General features: G+C 49.8%; 1 protein-coding gene across 1 annotated transcript; it reads left to right on the top strand.

Annotated features, from left to right (window-relative positions):
- Window positions 1–1,241: 1,241 nt before the first annotated feature.
- On the top strand, window positions 1,242–22,203 carry dennd4a (DENN/MADD domain containing 4A; the record flags this gene model as incomplete). Its single annotated transcript, XM_084452554.1, has 29 exons — window positions 1,242–1,552; window positions 2,066–2,312; window positions 2,665–2,734; window positions 2,872–3,041; window positions 3,960–4,207; window positions 4,300–4,366; window positions 4,867–4,925; window positions 5,114–5,258; window positions 5,384–5,559; window positions 6,089–6,189; window positions 6,737–6,961; window positions 7,880–8,025; window positions 10,063–10,083; window positions 13,032–13,165; window positions 13,632–13,767; window positions 13,901–14,107; window positions 14,226–14,354; window positions 15,087–15,228; window positions 16,216–16,338; window positions 16,809–16,927; window positions 17,343–18,212; window positions 18,728–18,950; window positions 19,670–19,761; window positions 19,959–20,134; window positions 20,231–20,591; window positions 21,126–21,243; window positions 21,487–21,649; window positions 21,772–21,836; window positions 22,067–22,203. The coding sequence occupies 29 exons, from the start codon at window positions 1,242–1,244 to the stop codon at window positions 22,201–22,203; spliced, it is 5,181 nt and encodes a 1,726-aa protein (XP_084308680.1).
- Window positions 22,204–24,568: the final 2,365 nt, after the last annotated feature.

Below are 24,568 nucleotides of genomic sequence, written 5' to 3'. Positions count from 1 at the left end.
CATGGGTGTTTTGTCCCTGATCCTCCCCATTCTCCAGTATACTAACGCTGGTATACAGCATGTCGGCCTTGAAACCCAGTGAACTCAGGGTTCTCTGCAGTAAGGCAAGGTGGTAGAATAGGCCCTGCATGCCTGGGAGTTTCCCCTCTGTAAGCCTATAAGCGCTTCTTAGGTCTCAGCCCCATGGCTCTGTCTCATTAACCAATGCCACAGAAAGCCATCGGCCTTAAACCCAACGGTTCTAAAGGCCTCTCGAAAGATGCGGAACGAGTGGCCTGCCTGCCTCCCGCCATGTTTCTGAGCGATGACAGGTCCGGCGCCGAGGAGGAGGAAATCGCTTTCTGCTAAGTCCCCATGGAATCCCCGTGGGGCACTGAGCCAGTCGGCTGGTTATCAGCAGTAGGGAGGAGGCACCGCTGTGAGAGAGATAGCGCAGCTCGTCTCAGCTGAGCCCCCCGAAGCTACCCCAGTTCAGAGAGAGAGAGAGAGCTGGCATAGCACTGGGCCACATGATACAAGGCCAGAACTAAACACAGCCCGTTCACCAGCAGAGTCCCGTCCTCCCTAATTCACAAGGTTGTTGAGGCCCTGCCATAAGCTGGTGAATGTATATTAGCTCACAAACCTGTCGAAGGACATGCATCACTCCTGGGTTTAGGTGGTTTTCATGCATGTTTGTTCTGTGTTCTGACCTTTTTATGAAGGCATGTGTTTCTCTTTAGGAATTCTGTCATGGCATATAAGCAGGGCCTAAGCACTTCCACATTTCTTGCTGAGATATGATGTTGTTCCTTACAGGAAAGGAATGCATAGTAACTGCTTCCAGATGGCTGCAGCCGGGTGTAGTTTTTGGGAAGTTTGTATGTCTCATGTCCTTGTGTGTCATTTCTAGATAGAAATCACGCTCACTAGCATAAATTCATTTTACACTAATGCTTTCTCTCTCCCTCTCTCCTCCCTCTCTCTCCCTCTCTCCCTCTCTCTCCCCCTCTCTCCCTCTCTCCTCCATCTCTGTCCCCCCTCTCCCACTCCTTCCTCTCTCTCTCTCTCCTCTCCCCCCCTCCCTCTCTCTCCCTCTCTCCCCCACCCTCTCTCTCTCTCCTCTCTCTCTCTCTCCCCCTCCCTCTCTCTCTCCTCTCCCCCCCTCCCTGTCTCTGTCCCCCTCCCCCCCCCCCCCCTCTCTCTCCCTCCTCTCTCCCTCTTTCTCTCGTTCTCTCTGGTCGTAGTGTGGGCATGGGGAGATGATGGAGGACAAAGGGCCTCGTGTAGCTGACTACTTCGTGGTAGCCGGCCTCACTGACTCATCCAAGCCTCTGGAAGAGGAGCTCCACTTGGACGACGCGTGTCCCCGCTCCGCCAAGCCCAAGGCCCCCATCACGGATGTGGCGGTGGTGGTCCGTTCCCTGGGGGAGGAGGTGCCGCAGGGATACACCTGCGTGGAGGCCACGCCCTCTGGCCTCTCGGCCGAGCTGAATGGGGCCAGCATCAGGGGGCCCCAGATCTTCCTCTGCTTCAAGAGGGGCCGAGATAAGCCTCCACTCACGGACCTGGGGTGGGTAATCTCACGGCCACTGGCACGCCCAGTGGCTCTAATCCCCCCTCCCTCTGACCTCGCATGACTGTACATCCCATGGCTCTCTAATCTTCTCCTAGAGCCCTTGAATAACTGCAGAGACAGTTACTTTGTGCTTTGCCTGTAAAAGGAGACTATCTTGTGTAGTGTGTTTATGATGTGAACTCTACATGTGTATCTCAGGGTTCTGATGAACTGATGAACTGTCTGTGTGTATCTCAGGGTTCTGATGTGAACTGTTTGCATGTGTATCTCAGGGTTCTGATGTGAACTGTTTGCATGTGTATCTCAGGGTTCTGATGTGAACTGTCTGCATGTGTATCTCAGGGTTCTGATGTGAACTGTCTGTGTGTATCTCAGGGTTCTGATGTGAACTGTCTGTGTGTATCTCAGGGTTCTGATGTGAACTGTCTGTGTGTATCTCAGGGTTCTGATGTGAACTGTCTGTGTGTATCTCAGGGTTCTGATGTGAACTGTCTGTGTGTATCTCAGGGTTCTGTATGAATGGAAGGAGAAGCTGAAGCCCGGCTGTCATCTCGTCCAGACCACGCCCTGGGGGCGCCCGGCCAACATCAGCAGCTCCTCCTCCCAGCGGATCTACATTACCTACCGCCGCGCCCCTCACAGTCGACCGCACACCGCTCTGGCCGTCACCGATGTCTGCGTCATCGTCCCTGGCAAGGGGGAAACGCCCCCCCCCACATTCTGCAAGGTGGACAAGAACCTGAGCAGTAGCATGGTAAGACACCTCAAGTCTACAACAGAGCATGGCTGACCACTACCCAATACCCAGACCTCTACCTCCCTTCAGTCTTAATACTGTACCTCTTCAACAAATACTACCAGGATCCTCCCTCTTAAGCACACATTGTATTTATATTTTGGTACTCTTGCACTTTGGCTTTAGCACTAGATTATGCTCTTAGTCACTTGTTTAGAAAGAAGATGCACCTGTGAATTCTGGCGAATGATACAATGACTACCTACGTTAAACAACTATATAAGTTGTAAATAAACTATTGTAAGTCGCTTTGGCTAAACGACTGTAATGTAATGTAACAACCTGACACTTTCTATCTGCCGTTTGCCAGTGGGGATCCTCAGTCTATCTGTGTTATAAGAAGTCTCTGGCTAAAACCAACACCATCGCATACAAAGCAGGTGAGGCGTTGCTCTCATTCAGTTTAAAATACAGCAGCAGAGCGATCGTGTGCATTACCACACTGAACACATCTGTATAATCAAGGATTGCAGCGTGAGGTTGGTGAAGCATTCTGTGGTGTGTGTTTGCTGTGTAGGTCTGCTGTGTCGGTACCCCGAAGAGGACTACAAGTCGTTCCCCCTCCCGGAGTCAGTACCTCTGTTCTGTCTGCCCATGGGGTCGACCGTGGAGTGCTGGCCGGCCCACACCAAGCACTCGCTGCCCGTCTTCTCCACCTTCGTCCTGACCGGAGCATCCGGAGAGAAGGTGAAACAACCACCGACAGCAGCTTTAAGGCACCCGGCAACATCACACACACACACAGACACAGATACTCGCGCACACACACACACACACACACAGACACTCGCGCACACACACACACAGACGCTCACACTCACACACAGGCACACACACAAACATGCACACACACACACAGATGCTCACACTCACACACAGGCACACACACAAACATGCACACACATGCGCATAAATACACACAACACGTAAATACGTGCATACACACGCACAAATACTCACACAAACGCACACACAAACACGCGCGCACACGCACACACAAACTCACACATACAAAAACACACACACACACCCTGCTGGGGTAGTTTATTGCCAAGCCCAGTAATAGCCTACGTCTAGAAATACGAGACAGACACAATCAGGCTCTGAATACTGAAGTGAATATGAATTGCTCTGAGAAACGCAGGTATAGGGAGGAACAGTGAAGCTGCCGGAGTGCTTTGGGCTCACAAGCACCGAGGGCACATTAGCCATGGATCTTGTTAATAATAGATAGATCACGCGTCCACTCCTGGGACCGCTGCATCATAAGACAACCATTCGGAATGGAGCACACATCAGCGCCCTTCCCCCAAGCCGCTCTCCTGGCGCTATCACACCCTCTAATGTTTTATTTATTTAGCTGGAATTACTTCAAAGAGCTATGGACATCTGTGCACTCCGAGTATGATTTAAAAAGAAAAACACTTGATTTATTAGGCACACAGACTCTGACTTGTCTGAATGAAGAAGTACTGTATATATTGGCCTATGGCCATAAAGACCATGGTTAGTAAGCCTTTGTGGTGTGTGTGTTTAAAGGGACGCTTGTGTTCTCAGCTTGTGTGTTTCCCTACTCTGCGTGTTTGCGTGCGTGCGCTCGTGCAGGTGTACGGGGCTGCCATCCAGTTCTACGAGCCCCGCCCCGAGGAGAGTCTGACGGAGAGACAGCGCTACCAGCTGGGCCTACCGCCGAGCACAGGGTCGCCTCCGCACGGGGACGAGACCAGCACCGTCCTCGCCAGCAAGAGCATCTGCCTGCTGTCCCACTGGCCCTTCTTCACCTCGTTCAGGAGCTTCCTCACCTTCCTCTACCGCTACTCCGTCTCCGGGCCGCACGCCCTCCCCATCGAGAAGTAGGTGCCCGTTAGAAGCTGAATCAACTCGCGACGGGAGTCGAGGCTTTGTCTCCAGACGGTCTCACGGTGTTTTCCTCCCCCTCCCGCAGGCACATCTCCCATTTCATGCACAAAGTCCCGTTCCCGTCCTGCCAGAGGCCCCGCATTCTGGTCCAGGTGAGCTGAGCTCCGCTCTCCGCCGCTGGTCGCTCACCGGGTTCCTCTGTTAGCCCTTTTCCACCAAAAGAACTCTGGTTCGTGAACTGGTTCGTTTCAAAACTCCTGGAACCTTGGTTCTGTCCAGAGAACGGGGCCCGTGTTTTGACCAGGTTTGAGCCGAACCGTTGTACGCCAGCCCACGCCCATGATGTCGTCACGGTTCGCACTGAAAAACCTACTATTTTGTGGTGCCGGTTCGGAACCAGCTTTCGGGTTCCCAAACTCATTTCTTTTTGGTCAAAATGCTCGGAACCAAAATTAGGTTCGCGAACCGGCACCGAACCGGTTCCCTCTTGGTGGAAAAGGCCTATGTGAGGCGATAAGAGCTTTCTGCCGCAGTGCTTCGTGTTGTTGCGTGGTGGTGTGTTTACACTGGCAGGTCATCACAGAGCTCTATCTATGCGTCTGTTTGAAAAGGATTGTCTGTAAGCGAGTGTTGTGCTATTTGCCTCTCACAGCTGTCTCCACACGATAGCCTGATGCTGAGCCAACCGGTGTCGTCCCCTCTGCCCCTCAGGTAAGGCGGTGAACTGCCAGGCAGCCGCCAACAATGGAGCTGCAGCAGTTCTATTCTAGTTATTACCTGTGATATAAGCTGTAGTGCTGTTTAAACTGTGTTTGTGTGCGGTGGTGTGTCTGTGTGTGTTGGGTGGTGTGTGTGTGTGTGTGTGTGTGTGTGGGTGTCTGTGTGTGTGTTTCTGGCAGTGGCGGAAGCCTCTCCACTCTGCTGATGAACCTGGGTCCTAAGAACGCGGCCACCCTGCTGGTGCTGGCCGTCACAGAGCACAAGATACTGGTCCACTCCCTGCGTCCGGCCGTGCTGACCAGCGTCACCGAGGCCCTGGTGTCGGTGAGTGTCGCCGGTCCCCTCAACCGGCCGCTCAGACCTCCCCTCGGTCCTGAGACTTGCCGTGACCCGTTGGCGCCGGGAACACTGTGTCTGAGCAGCCTCTCTCCGCTCCTAACCCCCCCCAGATGATCTTCCCCTTCCACTGGCCCTGCCCCTACATTCCGCTGTGCCCGCTGGCGCTGGCCGACGTGCTGAGTGCCCCGTGCCCCTTCATCGTGGGCGTGGACTCCCGCTACTTCGACCTGTACGTGCCCCCGGCCGACATCAGCTGCGTGGACCTGGACACCAACACCATCTCCCAGTGAGTGACCCACCTGACCCCTCTCTCGGTCACGTTTAGCCCCCCCCCCCCTCGCGCCTTCCTCCCACGCCATTTGGTTCCCCCTGGATTAGAGGCGTTTTAAGTGCTGTCGGAGGTTATCGGAGTCGGCGTATATCATCGTTTGCGTAACGATAGCGGAATGAGGAATGCTTGCATAACACTGAGACTCTGCGCTCCTCCATAGATCAAGATGTCCTCCCTCTCCCACTCATGCTCCGTAGGTAGACTGAGCACAGATTAAAGGATAAGGACACTGAATTTCATGTTTGGCCCTATCCCTGGCTTCCCTGGCATGTATCTGACTAGTACAGGTTCAAATATTTCTGTTTTGTGCAGTACAGAGTTCTGTGTCAATAACGTTGGTGCACCCTGGCTCGTTGCTTGTTGCTAGCTGAAAGTTGTCAGTACTGGTGTCCGGATCGCCGACTCTCTTGCTTTGCTCTTCTTTTGCTCTGTATGTCTGAGAAATCTTCCCCACCGTAATCATGAACATGTGTTGTGCTCTCAGCAAAGATGACAAGAGGGCCCTGACGTGGAAGATCCTGCCCAGGAGAGCCTGCAAACACCTCCTGAACACCCTCAACAAGCTCCACCAGCAGCTGCTCGACAGTGAGTCTGACGCAGAGAACAGTCTCATCCTTATTAGAGTATTGGGCTGATGTGTAATAAATAGATTAAATAGAGGTATATTGATTAGGTTGATATGTAAAAAGGTTATATAGATATGTAATAAAGCTTTTATAGATTAGGTTGATGTGTAATAAAGCTTATACAGTATAGATTAGGGTGATATGTAACAAATCTTATATACAGGCCCGGCGGAAGGCGATTGGCCGCCCAAGGCAAAATAACGATAGTGCGCCACCGGGGGGTGTCATTGTTATAATGTGTAATAGTGTGAATGTGATTTCCTTGTGTGTAAGAGGCTTGTGTGACAGTCCTGCTGTTGTTAGTGTGTGTGTGTGTGTTTGTGTGTGTGTGTGTGTGTGTGTGTGTGTGTGTGTGTGAAGGCTTCGCATCACAGGATTTCCGTAGGTAATGTGTGTGGGAAGAGGGGTTTAACGGTAAACATGTGTACACGTGTGTGTGTGTGTTTGTGTGTGTTTGTGTGTGTGTGTGTGTGTGTGTGTGTGTGTGTGTGTGTGCGACCGTCCAGGTGGTCAGCTGAGTCGCGAGGACGGCCAGATGGAGGAGCGGGCTGTGAGCGACGACGGGGAGCTGGGCAGTGGGCAGAGCCTGCACACCCTGGAGCTGGAGATCCAGGAGGCCTTCCTGCGCTTCATGGCGGCCATCTTGAGGGGCTACCGCTCCTACCTGCTGCCCATCACCCAGGCGCCGTCCGAGAGGACCACCGACGCCAGCTCCCTCTTCGACCTGCAAGGTGGGCTTGAGCTCGTCCAGCGCTGGGAATGCGTCATACTGACAAGGTGCCGATGATTTAGATGTGCAGCAGGTCAGTGGCCAGAGTTCTGGAACTACGCCATCAAAGTCCTGCTCGAATCACCCCTCGAAATGAGCAGGGTGATTTAGCGTAGGCCCCAGAGGAAATCAGGCGTGGCTGACATGTCTGGAAAACGGCCGTGATTAATGGCACATCTTCCAGCACATCTGTGGGCTCTTATGTAATCAGTGAACCAGAGAACAAGTACTAATGCGCCCCCCGTGCACTCTGTAGTGTAAGGTTTGTAGCTGGCAAGCAGCTATGCCATGACCCTGTCTACACTAATTTAAAGTTTCCATTTCACAAGTGAATGAGGCAATGTATAATTACGGTTAACTTAGCAGTCTGCGTGCCTGTCATGTTCACTGCAGCTCAAGGCTTCACATGTCTGTTTCAGGGTTCCTAAAGAGCATGTGTTTGGTGTGTGTGTGTTTCAGGGTTCTTGAAGAGCATGTGTTTGGTGTGTCTGTTTCAGGGTTCCTGAAGAGCATGTGTTTGGGTGTGTGTGTTTCAGGGTTCTTGAAGAGCATGTGTTTGGTGTGTCTGTTTCAGGGTTCCTGAAGAGCATGTGTTTGGGTGTGTGTGTTTCAGGGTTCTTGAAGAGCATGCTTTTGGTGTGTGTGTTTCAGGGTTCCTGAAGAGCATGCTTTTGGTGTGTGTGTTTCAGGGTTCCTGAAGAGCATGTGTTTGGGTGTGTGTGTTTCAGGGTTCTTGAAGAGCATGTGTTTGGTGTGTGTGTTTCAGGGTTCTTGAAGAGCATGCTTTTGGTGTGTGTGTTTCAGGGTTCTTGAAGAGCATGCTTTTGGTGTGTGTGTTTCAGGGTTCCTGAAGAGCATGTGTTTGGTGTGTGTGTTTCAGGGTTCCTGAAGAGCAGAGACCGCTCCCACCAGAAGTTCTACTCCCTCATGATGAAGACCCAGATGTTTGTGCGCTTCATAGAGGAGTGCTCTTTCGTCAGCGATAAGGACGCTAGCCTGGCGTTCTTTGATGAGTGCGTAGATAAGGTGAGCTGTGGTTCCCTGTGGCAGAGACATCCCCCCTCCAGCCCCCCCCCCCCCCCCTGCAATGGCATGAGTCATTTCCAGAGAAGAGTTATCACATCAGATGATTCATCTCAGACAAATCTTTTGCTCTGTTATCATATTGTCACGTCTTCAGGTCCCTTGGCTAGACTTGGGAATCACTTTGGGAAACTGCTGAACCACAAGCAAAATTTAGTACTCCGACTAGTGTTGTCACGATACCAAAATTATAAATTTGATACGATACCTTCTAAAAGTATCTCGATACTGATACTGAAACGATACCATGGCAAAAACCTAAAACATCAGGAAAAGTAGGCTAATGGAATAATACAATGTCAGGTGTAGCCTACTGATCTGTGTTTGCTGTCTGCGGAGCAAGAATGTCAACTAAACTAAACTAAATAAATTACATATATATTTTATTTTATTATTTTATTCATTAAATGAAAAAAATCTCTACTTTGTAAAATAATAACCTTGGGATGCTACAATTTATAAGCGAAAGTATCTGCTGTGCTCCACTAGTCTGACACTCAGATTGAATTGCTATTCAGATTCAGGGGCGGGAGCCAGGCTACTGATCGTCTCCTTCACTCTGTCCGCGCGCAGCAGAGCGGGCCGCAGCCTCGCAGCACAGAGCAACGGTGTTCACGTTACGGCATGACGACCTCCAGAGTTTACAGATTGACTCATTGATTGATTATGAGGTTCCCCAGCTAGTAGCATTGGGTTTAAATTTGACATATTACCGAATAGGCGCTTTTGCTTTTGGAAATCCTCCGCCACTGTCTAGAGCAGGGGTGTCAAACTCAAATACACAGTGGGCCAAAATGTAAAACTTGAACAAAGTCGCGGGCCAACATTGAACAAATGAAAATTTTAATATGGACCCAAACAAGGTTTGCTTTAACATTGAATATGCACTTATCACTTTCGCTTTTGGTGCGCATCAATGGTGTGCACTAACATATGTGAATACGCCCTCAGACACAAGTGTTGGTGCTCCATCTGCTCAGTAGAGAAGCTTGTAAAACCCTGACTGTCCTACAGCCAGGCACACAGACAGACAGCCGGCATGCAAACAGACAGCCAGGCAGACAGGCAGGCAGACAGGCCGGCAAGAAGGCAGACAGGATTGAATGAACAGGAACAGAGCAAACACAGCGGCCGGCTAGGTCAACACAGGTGTCTCCATCACAGTGAGACGTTACATAACGTAAAGCTTCTGTTTTCTGCCTTTCTTTTCGCCATTTTTAAGAAGTGGTAACACGGTTACAGTTGTAGTATGAGATTGCTATGACTACAGTCACAGAAGAGAGGGCGTTTCTGGGTCCTGTCTTGATTGACGCGCCAAAACAACAGCAGAGCATTATGGGATTTGTAGTATTAGCGGTGAATGCGCTGTATAATACTGGCGGGCCAGCTCTAGTAGTCATTTGGTATTGCCTCGCGGGCCAAATATAATTACACTGCGGGCCAAATTTGGCCCGCGGGCCAGAGTTTGACACCCCTGGTCTAGAGTAACCAACTGAGCAGCCCTCAGTCCTTTCACTTTCCTTCGCGAACGGTCTTTGCAAACTATTTTACAACTTTTTTTCCTGTTAGATTTGTGTTTGCCCCAAACATTTGCAGAGGGTCAGAGTAGCAGAGAGGGAGAGAGACGCACACTGCCCCGACACACTGCCTCGACCAAACTCAGAAGTACAGCTCATTCTTAAAGTACCGGTACTAATAAAATGGGGTATTGTACCGTTTTTGACGGCAGGGTATCGCGGTACCTTTCTAGTATCGGTATAGCGTGCAACACTAACTCTGACTTCCCCCTTGAGTGTCTGATTAGTACCAGCTGTTCTAATCAGCTCCTCCTTGCTTTTCTCTCCATCTTTCTCTCTCTGTCTCCTCTCTTCCACATGTTCTCTCCTCTGTTCTCTCTCTCTCTCTCCTCTCTTCCCTGTCTGTCTGTGTCTTGCCGTCTCTCCTCCCTGCTCCTCTGCTGCTGGTCTGTTGTCTGGACAGCTTTTCACCTGCGGAGGCAAGGTAAGCTTCCACAGTCTGAGGTCTGAAGGGGTGTTAGAAGGCTTATTTCTAGTAGGGAGCTCTTAGTGAACCCTGTAGCAGCTCAAAACTCTGGTACTAGCCTACAGGGCAATGAAAGGAACAGCTCCCTCCTACCTCCAGGCCATGGTCAAACCCTACACCCCCTCCTGACCACTATGCTCTGCTACCTTTGGGCGACTGGTTGCCTCGTCACTCCGAGGCCCCTGCAGTCGATCTACACTGTCTCTGACGTCAGGACAGCAGAGATGCTGCCCATCTTTCGCCGCAGGCTCAGAACTCACCTCTTAGAGAAGTACTTTCAGGATGCTCCCTCTTAAGCACCTATTGTATTTGCTACTCTTGCACTTTGCTTCAGCACTTGAGTTTGCTCTTAGTCAGTTGTTTTAGAAAGGAGGTGCACTTGTGAGTTCTGGCAAATGGTATTACACTGACGTTTCCTATGTTAAATGCAAATATTTTAAATTGCTTTGGATAAAAACATCAGCTACAGTAATGCTGGAGTTGCTTTGGTAGAATACATTTTCATATGACAATTATTTATATATATGTGTGTGTGTGTGTTTTATTTGGGGGGGGGGGGGGTCTGTGTGAAAATCACTGGAATCATTGTAACAGGAACAGGAACACTAGACTTGTGCTCTTGAGTTTCAGTAGAATGTGAAGTCATTATCCAGGAAACGCTGAGAAAGCCAGCGCTTTATTCTGGGGCCGTGACTCAACAAGTTGAGGGCGCTTTGAATAAACCATGGAGCTACTGTAGACAGTGAGAGAGCATGAAAGCTCTTGTAGGCTGGGGTAAGCAAGTCTCTTATTGCGCCAGCAATCTTAGTGTGCATTATTGAATCAAGTGCTATTAGAGAGCAGCACTGAGAGACAGCCTCTCTGTGGAGTAAACGAACATGTGGTTCATTGTTATCAGAGTTGGAGAGCCTCCTGCCATCCTGCCACATTGTCTGCTTGCACAACTCTGACAGCCTTAAAAAAGTGAGACTGAGGACAATGTAATCAATGTTCATTATTGTGTGAGAATGACACTGTAATTTGTCATTTATATTCTTCGGAGCTGCTTTGACTAATGATGATTAGACGATCCTTGCGCCTGGTCCATTGTGTCTAAGAGGCGGTTCAGACCTCCCAGCTCTCCTGAGCGCGACGTGTGTCTGCACGCCCCTCTCAGACGCAGGCCAAACAAAGAACCCCTCCCTGACCCTGGTGTTAATGACCCTGGTGTTAATGATGTTGTTCGGACAGGAAATCGCACGCACTCCCTGGTATCCTCTCAGGAGCCGGCGCTGCTGTGTGTATTGTTGCAGATAACAGGGGAAAGTGGACGGGATGATTTGGGGGGTAGGGTGTAGGGTTGGTGGTAGGGTGTAGGGTTGGAGGTAGGGTGTAGGGTTGGGGTGTAGGGGTATAGGGTGTATGGTTTGGTGGTAGGGTGTAGGGTTGGGGTGTAGGGTGTATGGTTTGGTGGTAGGGTGTAGGGTAGGGGTGTAGGTTTGGTGGTAGGGTGTAGGGTTGGGGTGTAGGGTAGGGGTGTAGGGTTGGGGGTAGGGTGGTGGGTTGGGGGTAGGGTGGTGGGTTGGGGTGTATGGTTGGGTGGTAGGGTGTATGGTTGGGTGGTAGGGTGTAGGGTTGGGGTGTAGGGTGTAGGGTTGGGGGGTAGGGTTGGGGTGTAGGGGGTATGGTTGGGTGTAGGGTTGTGGGTAGGGTGTAGGGTTGGGGTGTAGGGGTGTATGGTTGGGTGGTAGGGTGTATGGTTTGGTGGTAGGGTGTAGGGTTGGGGTGTAGGGGTGTATGGTTTGGTGGTAGGGTGTAGGGTTGGGGTGTAGGGGTGTATGGTTTGGTGGTAGGGTGTAGGGTTGGGGTGTAGGGGTGTATGGTTTGGTGGTAGGGTGTAGGGTTGGGGTGTAGGGGTGTATGGTTTGGTGATAGGGTGTAGGGTTGGGGTGTAGGGGTGTATGGTTTGGTGGTAGGGTGTAGGGTTGGGGTGTAGGGGTGTATGGTTTGGTGATAGGGTGTAGGGTTGGGGTGTAGGGGTGTATGGTTTGGTGGTAGGGTTGGGGTGTAGGGGTGTATGGTTTGGTGGTAGGGTGTAGAGACAGCGATGTGCTTTACAGATTATAAGATCACAGAGACGGGTCAGGGAGGAGTCTGCTGACTCAATCTCCCACTCGGTTGAGTGGAAAATATCACACAGTGTCTGCTGCCGTAGCACAGAGAAGCTCTTAAAGCATTCTGCTCCTGCTGCAGCACCATCGATATCACTGTCTTTTGTGTGGCGGTGGAGTGATCATTTCATCAAAAGAGTGACCCTGGGCCCAGATACTGCGGCACTATCAGAGTGCTATTCTGTTCTATGGTGTCTCTCGTCCTTCCATTCCTCCCTGTAAGAGATCATCCTGGCTTCTCTTTGAGAGCCCTTCTTGAGCCTCACATTGAGCTACATTGTGGCTAGGAGCTTAGCCTGTCCTTCTCCAGACAGTGACTCAGAATGAGTGGTTGTTAGCTAAAGGTGGCGTGGCAGTCCAGAGATCAGGCCGGATCCCTGCTAGAGCTCTTCACTGTAATGGTCTCATGTCCTCAAGAGAGTAACACGCAATCATGGAATTATGTCCAGGTCAGTGCAGTCAAGATTAATGTAATCGTGGGGGGGAGTGTAGAATCAAACCACCGTAGAATAACAGTGCAGATGATGGAAATGCAGGCCAAAGGACCCTAATCCTCCTGAAATGCCCCCAAACTGTTTGTCCTCAGTCAGCCCCTCAGATCTGATCTGGAATCAGTTGTTCCCGCTCTGCTCCCTGGCCAGTGCAGGGAGAGCATTAGCTGTTTCCCGACCTGAGAGGCTCCGTGTTCCTGCCAGACACAGAGCAGAGGCCGCCGGATCGATGATGAGTGTCTGTCCCCTCCCCTCTCCCCCGCAGATGGACAGCGAGCGGCCAGAGGACTCCAGGCTGATTGAGCTGGACGAGTCCCACCGCAGTGAGCACACGGTCTACATCAACCCTCCAGAGCTGCCCCCCCCACCCCCGGGACAGGAGCATCCTCTGTGTTACTGGTACAGACAGGCGACCTGTGAACTTAACTGTGGAAAACACACCACGTCCCAACCACAAGCTAAATAGAACAATCACTTCTATCTCTCTCTCTCTCTCTCTCTCTCTCTCTCTCTATGCACTCTCTCACACACACACACACGCACACACGCACACACACACACACACACACACACACACACACACACACTCAGTGACAAGCGGTGAGTGCTGCAGGGCCCCAGCTCTCCAGGCTATGCTGAAATCACCTCCATTGTTGGGGGATTTGTTGCTGTTGCAGGGCTTTGTGCTCAGTTCCATCTGGAACATGATCAGGGTTTCAGACTCTTTACATCAGCTCTCAACCCTCAGTGGAGTCGAAGCCTAGCAACTGTGCATAATATCTTGGCTTTGTTCCTGTTTGAGCGGAATATAGAGTGTGTTTGGTGCGTATCGGGGGACCTGAGAATGTGAACTTGCTTTGTGCAGCTACTCTGGCTTCCCCTTGCTGAGTCCTGAGCTGCTGGGGCCCCTGGAGGGGGGGCCTCACCCCCCCACGGTGAACCTGGTCTCGCGACACAGCGGTCCGGCCAGCCCCGCGGCCATCTTCAGACGCTCCAAACAGGTCAGTCACACGCCCTCAGACACAGTCTGAATGTTTATAACAACACCCGAACCATCGTCCGGTCATCAGCCTCGTGCCCTCATTTATCAACCAAAGGGAAAATCATCTGAATGCTTGGGGCTCCTTCTTCCAGGAGATCAAATCAGCCCAGCGTATGGCCAAGAGCTACTCCTCCATGCCCCAGATGTGGTCCAAGTGTCTGCTGCGCCACTGCTACGGCCTGTGGTTCATCTGCCTGCCGGCTTACGTCAGCGCCTGCCACTCCAAGGTCCGCGTGCTGCGCACCGCCTACGACGTGCTCAGGAAGACGCAGGACAAGAAGCTCCAGGCTCCTGATGAGGTAGACAAAATGTCCATTTTGAGCATTGTTCAAACAGCTGCAGGAGACTTGTTGTTGGCCTTGGTGTAGCGTGTGTGGGTGTGAGTCGTGACAGTACTGTTTCACTCTTAACTATCAGGTGTGCTACCGGGTCCTAATGCAACTGTGTGGGCTGTGTGGGCAGCCTGTACTTGCTGTTCGGGTTCTGTTCGAGATGAAGAAAGCAGGAGTTCACCCCAATGCTATCACATATGGTTATTACAACAAGGTGGGTGCCAATGGAATCTTTAGAACAAGACCTCGGACACAGTATAAACTACCTGACCATAGACATAATGCTAACAGATATAATGCTAATGCCTGATTTATAGTCGACGTAAACAATGCAAGCTACGTTGTGAACGAAAGCTCCAACATGACTCGAGAGCTTGCATTCTGTGTTTTGTTTTGTAGAAACACAAGGAATTGCACTATTGCTTGCGGCAAGTGACAAATTTCGGCATGACACACGCAAGGACGCAACGAGATCTTGCGTGGCCTTGCGAAGCTTGCGTTGCTTGCGCTTATGTAGTTTGCATCGACTATGAATCCGGCCTAATGGACATAATGCTAACATACATAATGCTAACAGACATAATGCTAATGGACATATGCTAAAATACATAATGCTAACAGACATAATGCTAATGGACATATGCTAACATACATAGTGCTAATGTACATATGCTAGCATACATAATGCTAACATACATAATGCCAATGGACATATGCTAACATACATAATGCTAATGGACATATGCTAACATACATAATGCTAATGGACATATGCTAACATACATAATGCTAACAGACATATGCTAACATACATAATGCTAATGGACATATGCTAACAGACATGATGCTAACGGACATACGCTAACGGACATATGCAAACGCCAGTGGAACACTCCCGTTCTCTGGGTCTGTATGAGTAAACGGACTGTGTATCTTCTGGGTCCAGGCGGTGTTGGAGAGCACCTGGCCCTCTGGTACCAGAGGTGGCTACTTCCTGTGGGGGAAGCTGAGGAACGTGGTCCTGGGAGTGGCGCAGTTCAAACAGATGGGCCGGAAGCAGCTGCAGCTCAGAGACCCGCCTCTCTCAGGTGAGAACACACAACGCACCACGCAGTCAGTCCTCAGTCACTGTCCTCCACTGCCGGCACACACTCCAGGGTTGAGGCACTTCCCAGTACAGCAAAACTCTGGGATACTAGAGAGGTTTTTAAATTAATGAGTTGACAAAGGAGTTCTGCTCAAACAGTAATGAGGTCTCAGTTGAGTGAAAGTCCATATTTTTCTCCCAGCCATGACTTCCCCCAACTCTCTCATGCTCCTGCCGAGAAGGTATTTGTCCTCATCCTGAGCGGATGGTAACGTGAGCCTGTAGCCTGGACCTAGGGGAAGGGTCCCCCAGCCCCTCGGCCCTCCTATGCTAGCTGTTTACTCTGGCACCTTATACTCCCAACCAGCACTTAATGAATGGGGCCAATTACAAGGTCTTCCTCCCCCAACTGTCAAGGCTGACAGCCATTTTTTATTTGATTCCCTTCCTCTGTCCCCAGTTTATTATGAAGATAAGATAAGATGAGGGGGCGTATTCGAGTGTTTCAGCAGTGAGAATGTACAGCACAGGTTAGATGAAAGAATATACAGTACAGAGTAGAGCATATACATCATAGAGTACAAGAAATATATACATACAGTATGCATAAAATACAGGATACATACATACATACAATCTGTATAAATATGTGTAATAATATACATAAATACATAAATACATACATACATATACATACATGATGTACATGCATAGCACTCAGCACTCAGGAACACTAGAGCTAGAGATACTGTATACAAGACCTCAGTAATATAAACAGCATTCCTCCATAGAAAGTGACGACTAAAAGAAAGTAAAGATTTTTGCGCAGATTCTTCTACTGGTACTGTCCACCTTGTGTGTGTGTGTAGAAATAGCATAGTATGTGCAATGTTTTCCATAGTAGCCTCAAATGTGACTGCATTCTTATGTAAACATGTTAGTGGGTATGTTTTATCAAATCTGAAGCCTCTGTGGTCTTTCTGCCCAGACTGCAGTGATCTGGACACGGTCAGCCATGGCAGCGTGGACAGTGCCAACGACTCGGCCGAGCGCAACTCCATCGACACCGACTTCACCAAGATGGACTCCAGTGACGATGGATCTAGCACAGGTACCCCAAGCACCTCTTATCCCTTCCTCTCTTCTCTGTCCTGGGATTGTCAAGTCTGAGTCTGGTGATGCGTTGAGTCCATGACCCCGTCTTTCCTGGTTTGTTTGCTACTGTCTGCTCATATGTTGAAATTAGTCTGAGCTTAGAAGAAGTTTGTGTTTGACCTTGACGACTCGTAGCCTTTTTAAGTCTCTGCTCAGTTTCTTAACTGATACTCCTGCTTGTCTAGTCTGGATGAGTTCTGTAGCCTCCATGGCTTTAACTTTCAGAGAGTGTCACCATACCCACAAGAGAGAGAAAAAAAATTCAGACCATCTGTCTCATACCAGAGATAATTCCTAGGAGATCAGCTTGACTCAGCTATTTTGGACAGAGAGGGGGAGCGAGGGTGGACAGAATGAATAATGAGTGTCTTCAATGTCACTTCAGTCGGTTGTGATCAATCTTTAAGTTTTTCTTTTTTCTTTCAGGTGGCCAGTCAGACCAAGGCTATGACTCCCTCTCCAAGGAGGAGGAGAGGCTTGGGGGCAGAGAGGGCGGCAGCACCCCTAGCATGGAGGAAAAAGGAGAGTCTTGTAAGTCCTCCATTGTCCCCAGAGCAGAATTGACTTACCATTTATCGACAGTAAAATGAATTTCCTCCCTTTAAGAGTGAGGATATAATCTCCCAGCGTGGGCGCAATGTCTTCCCAACATGTTGTTATATTTAGATGGATGCCAGATAAGCTTTCAACTGATTGATTGGATTTTTGCTCTGTAACTAGATTATTTTATACTTAACTGCAGTTATTAAATTACATATGATTTATATTGCTGTGATTTTTTGAATGCCAAACATGAGGACTGTGTCTGTGCTTAAAAAAAGGTTGTACTGTCTATGTACTGTACCTCAGCCAGGGCACTAGCTAGCTAACTGCTTTGTTTGTTGCCCGTCCACAGTGCCAGGATGTGGGGATCCAGTTCCCCTCGAGACCACCTCTTCTTGTTTTACACATCCCAATCAGCCAGCAGACACCAAGGTTCCCTCCCCCCCACCGAAGAAGAGGCCCAACTCCCTCAACCTGTTTGGGGTACATGAAGCTCCCAGGCTCCGCACTGCTAAACAGCACCGCCCTTCAGACAGCAGACTGGGCCGAGCTGAGGTCACCACCAGTGAGCAGGAGAGGCCTCCTGGGGCCGAGGAGGGGGAGGCGGGGCCCGGCACGGACCGACAGAAGCCCGCGATGGAGAGGAGCGTGAGCTGCAGCGGCTCCGCGGAGACGCCCAGTGGCGGCGCTGCCTCCAGAGGGAGGAGCTTCAGCTTCAGCGGTGGGGGTGGGGGTGGGGGTGTGGCGCAGAGGAAGGGCATCGCGTCCGGCTTCGACCCTTTGTCCCTGCTGGCTGCGGCGACGGAGCAGGAGGAGGGCGGCACGGACGCCGGCGCCGACACGCCTGCCGCCGCCCGCCGTGACCTGGCCGAGGAGATCGAGATGTACATGAACGCCGTCAGCAGCCCCCTGAGCAGCCGGACTCCCAGCGTGGACCTGCAGAGCCCCTCCAGCCCCCTGTTCCGCTCCAGCCCCTCCCCCCACGCCTCCCCCCGGGCCCCAGCTCTGCCGCGCTCGCATTCCCACCTCTCCCCCGCTGCCGTCGCCGCCAGGCCCAGGGACCGCCTCCGGCCCTCCCCGGCCCTCCCCCTGGGGAGGGCGCGGCGCCCTGCCTCCCTGGCGTCCCCCTCCTCCCCCTCCAGCTCCTCCTCCTCCTTCTCCATGGACGCCCTGCTCACCCCCACCCTGGACGTCTTCAGGAGCAGCGTCCTCTCCGCGGGGAAGGGCGTGGCCGAGAAGGCCAGCCGCCTGTACTCCCGCCTCTCCTCCCAGACTTCCCTCACACAGGTAGGCGTTCATGGCGCACTCCACCAAGGGCACAGCCAGAATACGCCGTCCTACGCTTTTGCCAACCTTCCTGTCGTCCCAATTGCTTGTTGTCGGGCGTCGACCCGCTTTGTCCTCCGTCCGTGCAGTGGTGACATCCCGTGTGTTGCCTGTAGGTCACTGAGGTCGTCCGATCAGGGCCTATTGGTTGTCCCCCGCACTAGGCTCAAGACAAAAGGCAACCGAGCCTTCGAGTCTGTGGCGCCAAAGCTGTGGAATGCCCTCCGTGGACATTTTTAACAGGCTGCTAAAGACTCTTCTGTTTAGAGGCATTTGTCTAACCGTGTGCGTCTGTATTCTTATGCTTATGTCCTGTCTCTGTAATTTATGTGACTTTTATCTGATGTTCTCTGTGTGTTTTTAATTCCGCAAAGCACTTTGTGACTATTTCTACGATAGGGGCTATATCAAATAAACTTGACTTCCTTACATCGACCTCTCCCCCCGCACCGCACCCCCACCCCCCCCCCTTGCAGGACGGGAACGGCGACCAGATCAGCGTGTCCTCCCTGACCTCTGGAGACCCAGAATGCTCCTCTCTGTTGGACGTCGACCCCTCCTACCTGGACCATGAGGGCTTCGCCGCCTCCCCGCAGCACGACGGTGTGTCCCGCCTCCGCAGGAGCCCCGCCCGCCACCGGCCCGCCCAGGGAAGCCCCTGCGCGCTGTCCAGAGTGCTCCGCCACAACTCCTTCTCTGGTGGGTTCCCTGACTAGCCCACCCCTCTCAGCCCCAAACTCGTTGCGGACCGTTGTCGTTGCAGCAATCCGTTTTTTCTAGGACCGACTTTGCAGTACGTTGGCTAGTTTAAATACAACTACTCACTATGTAACCCTAACGCTAACGCTAACCCTAATTAAAGCACAGAGACTGACGTCATTTGAAATATTACACTATCGTTAGTGTTTTGTAGTTGTGTAAGTTCAACCTTTTGGATTCAACCTTTTTGAACCCTTTTATTTTAGTTCTAAGTTGGTTACACAGCAGAATACTTCCTGATCTAAATATAGAGGAAGAGTAGGGCAGAGTGATGAAGGTGGTGTGTTTGTGTTGTCTGAAACTAGGCCAGCAGACAGAGAGTGGGCCTGATTCAGTGAGTGTGGAGGCCATGCCAGAGTCCCAATGCTCAGTTTACTCTCTCACTCACACACACAAACACACACACACACACACACACACACACACTGATTACGGGCTCATGGGAACGGGCTCTTGCTAAATTTCATTCCTATCATCATCAGTCAAGTTTATGCCCCATATGGCTTAAGTTACTACACATGACCATATATGGAGAAGTCTGATAGGTGGCATAAGGTAGACAGGCATCCTCATGTTGGTGTTTACTGGTGGAGGAGTATTTATATGTTTACTGGTAGTTTATTAATATGTTGTCTTGACTTGTCCTCTATTGTTTCCAGGTGGCTTGGCTCCGCCCTCCAGAGCTCCTCAAACCCCAGATTCCTCCCCCGACGCCGGCCGCTTCCACTTCAGTCACAATTACACTGTGGAGGTGAGTCTTTCAGCGAGCACCCCACTCAACCACTCCTTGAGTCTGCTTCAAAACCACATGCTACAGTAGCAAGAAATTGTTGTTGATTTTGATGAGGAGATACCATGTTGGACAGGTCAGACAGCGTGTATTTTTCATCCTGTTACTCATTTCTCAACCTGTGTGTGTGTGTGTGTATGTGTGTGTGCGGTGTGTAGGTGCTGATGTCCAGCTGCTCGCGCTGTAAGACCTGTGACTGTCTGGTGTACGATGAGGAGATCATGGCTGGCTGGACAGCAGACGACTCCAACCTGAACAGCAGCTGCCCCTTCTGTGGCACGCCGTTCCTGCCCTTCCTCAACGTGCACGTCAAGGACCTGCGGCCGCTCGCCAGGTAAACACACGCGCGCGCACCGCACAGGCGCACACGCGCACACTCCAGAACGTGGGTGGCGGTAACGACATGCTCACCTGCGTTTTGTCCCGTCAGGACAAGCGAGGAGACCAACCCGCCCGCAGACGAGGACACGTCCGCCTCCTCTCGTCCTCCCGAGACCGCGGCCGGGGTGGCGGCGCCCTCCTCCTCCTCCACCCCTCCGTTCAGCCCTGCGGCTCAGACGGCCCCAGCGGCCCCGGTGACCGTGCCCTACCTGAGCCCCCTGGTGCTGTGGAAGGAGCTGGAGAGCCTCCTGGGGAACGAGGGCGACCAGGTCATCTCCTCCCCGGCCATCGTGGACCACCACCCCATCGTTTTCTGGAACCTGATCTGGTACTTCCGCCGCCTTGAGTTGCCTAGCAACCTGCCCGCCCTCGTCCTGGGCTCCCAGCACTGCTGTCGTCACGGAGACCAGGTAGGCCGCCTCAAGCTCTCTGATCGCATCAAGCACGTCAACCTGGTCATCATGCTCCTTCAGATAACTGTGACAGTCACATCATTTAAGACCAATGCGTTACTAGTGATTTGGTATTTATAGCCCTATTTAATTAAGGTTATTTAATGATCATATACAACAGTCTATATAAAAGGTTTGACAAATTGTGCACTCTTGAGATATTAATGCTCATTGCTCATGTCACAGCTACATACACAATGGATCTCTATGGACATACAGTATATGCCCCCCCCCCCTCTCTGTACAGTATGCCCATAGAGATCCATTGTGTACTTTCAGTAGCTGTGACATGAGCAATAAGCACTAATATCTCAAGAGTGCACAATATGTCAAACTTTTATATGGACTGTTGTCCAACAATAAATAACCTTTTAATAGGGCTTATTATGCTAAATACCAACCCACTCTACTAACCTAACACGGAAGTAATGTCCCAGTAATTGTTCATGCTAATAATGCTAATAACGTTTCTCTGTGCCTGGACCCTGTTAGGCCCCTCAGAGCGTGTGTTCTGAGGACAGTAAACATGTGCTGGTCAGGATCATGTGGGACAACCTGGATCTGCACCAGGACACCAGCCAGCCCTGCTACGTCCTGTGGAACGCACACTGTGAGTCACAGATGAACAACGCACATTCAATTTGATTTGATTTGATTTGAATGCACATTCGAAACGCTGGAGGAGTCTTTGATTTAGCTCGCTACGCTGTTGTGTACTTTTGGGGGGCTAGAGCTGATAGATACTGAGTCAACCTCTGGACATTGCTTTGGCAGTGTGCGTTTAAATCAAGATATGAATGATGGAGTGTGTTTGTGTGACCCGGTGGCTCCTGTCCTGTTCCCCCCTCCAAAGGTTCTAGCTCCTTGGTCCGCGCCGGGCCGTGTGACGAGAGCCAGGTCTTCAGCGTGGAGGCTCTGCAGGGCATCGTGAGGAGCATTCAGAAGAGTGACGTCTACCAGCCCATGAGTCAGATCATCCAGCTGCTGGGCCCTGAGCTGGGCTTTAGGAGGCAGAGGTGAGGAGGAGATCACACCAAGAGAACCGGGAAATAGCTGGCCCTCTATGGGAACTGTGTTCTATCTCCACCATGTGGCTAGTGACAGTGGTTTAATCCCTCTTCCATGGTCATCTTAACAGGAGTCTGTACAGAGATATCCTGTTCCTGGCTCTGGTAGCGCTGGGCAAGAACAACATTAGTATTGGTGAGTTGAAGCAAGAGAATATGATTGGTATATCCGTTGTCTGACATACTATCTTATTGTGGATGTTCAATAGAGTACAGGTCATACTACATGTACAGTATATCTCTACTGTTGTTCATAGAGGTGAATGAATAATACTGTACCAGTGATATTGTTGTTTTTCTTTCCCAAAAGAGCCGTTAAGAGTTCCTTGGTGGTAACTGCCCCTTGCCTCCCCTCAATGTTTGCAGATGCTTTCGACCGTGAGTACAAGATGGCGTACGACCGTCTGACAGCCAGCCAGGTCAAGCTGACGCACAACTGTGACCGGCCGCCTGGTGCCGGGGTCATGGAGTGCAGGAGGACCTTTGGGGAGCTTAGTCTGTGACCCCCCCTCCCCGACCTCAGACCTCCACTCACGACACACTCTCACTAGACTGTTGCTGCTGCTCCTTCTCTACCAGACTCAGGACCAGCCTGCCTGACTGACCAGGACCAATACGGACCAGATATATGGACTTGAATTAGAAGCACAATGGAGCAGACATGCCTCGCACTGTTACAGCTGAGGGGTATAGTATGACGGGGCTTGTGTTTTGTTGTATAGTATTAAGAGAACCCTCTGTAAAGTTATTGTACATGTATATTTTTATGACCAGTCTGTAGTAACTGATGAACTTGTGTATGTGTGTAGAAGTAATAGTATGGTTCTGTACTCCAGTGGTCCTGGTGACCGTGGTGGTATATTGTCGAGTGTTGAGGTGGTTGCTTTTAGATGTCCATATTTTGCTAAGCACTTTGCCAAGATGAATTTTAAAACTGTTGTCATGAATCACTCTGTTCAGCTGCTGTACAAAGGCTAGGCTATGATCACATACAGTGCTAGCATCTCTTTATGGTACGTATGTCACACTGGTACGTTGAGCCGACTGACAGAACAGAACTCATGGTGGAGCTGGAAACTCGTGAGGACCAGTGGACCAATTTATTGAGCCTCTTGATTTTTTATCAACGTGCACACACAACCTTTATTGATACTAGAACCTCTCTTGAAATGTGTAACGACTTCAAAAGTATATTCCTTTATCCCTTTGTACAGACCCTGAAAATGACCAATCATGATTGACCTAAAAGGGAATACTAATATGATTTGCGAGCTGAATTGAATTGTTAACATTTTTAAGCAATGGGTTTTATAAAGTAATTGATATAAGGTGGATTATAGGGTTCAGGCACAGTCATACAAACAGCAGAATCAGGAATGACTACATCTGTGTTAGCCTACTTAAATCATTGCGCACAATGTTTTCATAAATAAATTGATTTATTGACACAAACATGAAGCTATAAAAGTGTACAGGGTATTTGATATTCTCTGTTGGTTTCTCAGTGACTTTATAGAACAGGGTTATACAGTCATTTCAGTGGCACTAGCACCAAATACCCAGTTTAACAGTGTGAACTATATACAGTAACCTACAGTAACACAAGGGAATCAATTTATCCTGAACAAATTCTAGGCTCACATGTGCCACATTCACACAGCAGGAGATGTAGCATGATAGAACAGCTTCATTTGACTTTGAGTGTTGTTTTCTATTTTCAGACACACAGATGGCAGTGATTGCCTGCCTGTACAGCCAGTGGAAAAACAGTTTTGAAGTCTGTGATATAATGCTAGCTGCCTGCCTGGTCTGATAACACTATCCTTCAGAAATCCACTTATATATTCAATGCTGTTGTATCAGGATCACACTTTCAGCTCATGACTGTTTCACATTAATTGCAGTGTAGTTGTTATGCCCTTCCAAACAGAGACTGACTTCAGTAAAAGTTTTGTTAAGTCTATAAATGTGTGGCCACTACCCTCTTACTGACCAAAACATCACATGTCCATATCTGTTGTTTACACTGCTACTCAATTAGACCAATGTCTTTGAAATAGTATTTATAATTTTTAGCAGTTACTAATTTGTAAGTTTTATACATAAAAGAAAAGTGTTCATGGAATTTCCCTGACTGGATCTACAGATAAATTCTCAATAAAAAGTATCATATGGATACAATGTTTGGTCTGGTTCTGAGATATGGTGTAAATGGAGAAAATAAGTGTGATACCAGATACACACGTTGCATCAGTGCACTGGAAATGGGTTCCCTTATATGAAATATCAGGACAGTTAAAGGATGGTAAATGCGACTTAAAACAAAACAACTAATGTGCTTCACAAAATGCACATGCATTTCAAGTAGCCTTACACTGCTATTTATAAAAGAATGTATTTATATATTATAAAAACAATGTATTTAGATATTATATGAAAATAATTAAATAGCAGAATGTATTACGTACATAATTCAATATGTTTGAATAGAATATATATTTGCCATATGTAGTACAAGTACATTGGAATTCTTGTCATCGCTTGTTTTGGTTGTTACTATTCTGCCCTTTCTAGAATGTTTCCAACAGGAACCCACTGCTTATATGGACGACTCTGCGGCATTTAAATGACGGGCCTATGATTCTGATTAACATCTGTAGTGAGTGCATATTATAATATGCGTTGTAGTCATTGGTCCAGAGTGTTTGTAGGTGTAGTCGTCGTTGGGGCGCACCGCTCCCCCATTTCTAGCATAATACCATTTGTTTTGTTGTCGTTTTATAATATTAAAACAGCATTAAATCAAACATTTCACATAACAAACCTCTGTCAATAGGATATAATGCTCGAAATGATCATTTACAGGAT

The sequence above is a fragment of the Borostomias antarcticus genome (assembly GCF_949987555.1).
Source record: "Borostomias antarcticus genome assembly, chromosome: 18".
NCBI lineage: Eukaryota > Metazoa > Chordata > Actinopteri > Stomiiformes > Stomiidae > Borostomias > Borostomias antarcticus.
The sequence above is the reverse complement of the archived record's forward strand: the minus strand, read 5'-3'. Positions and strand labels throughout refer to the sequence as shown.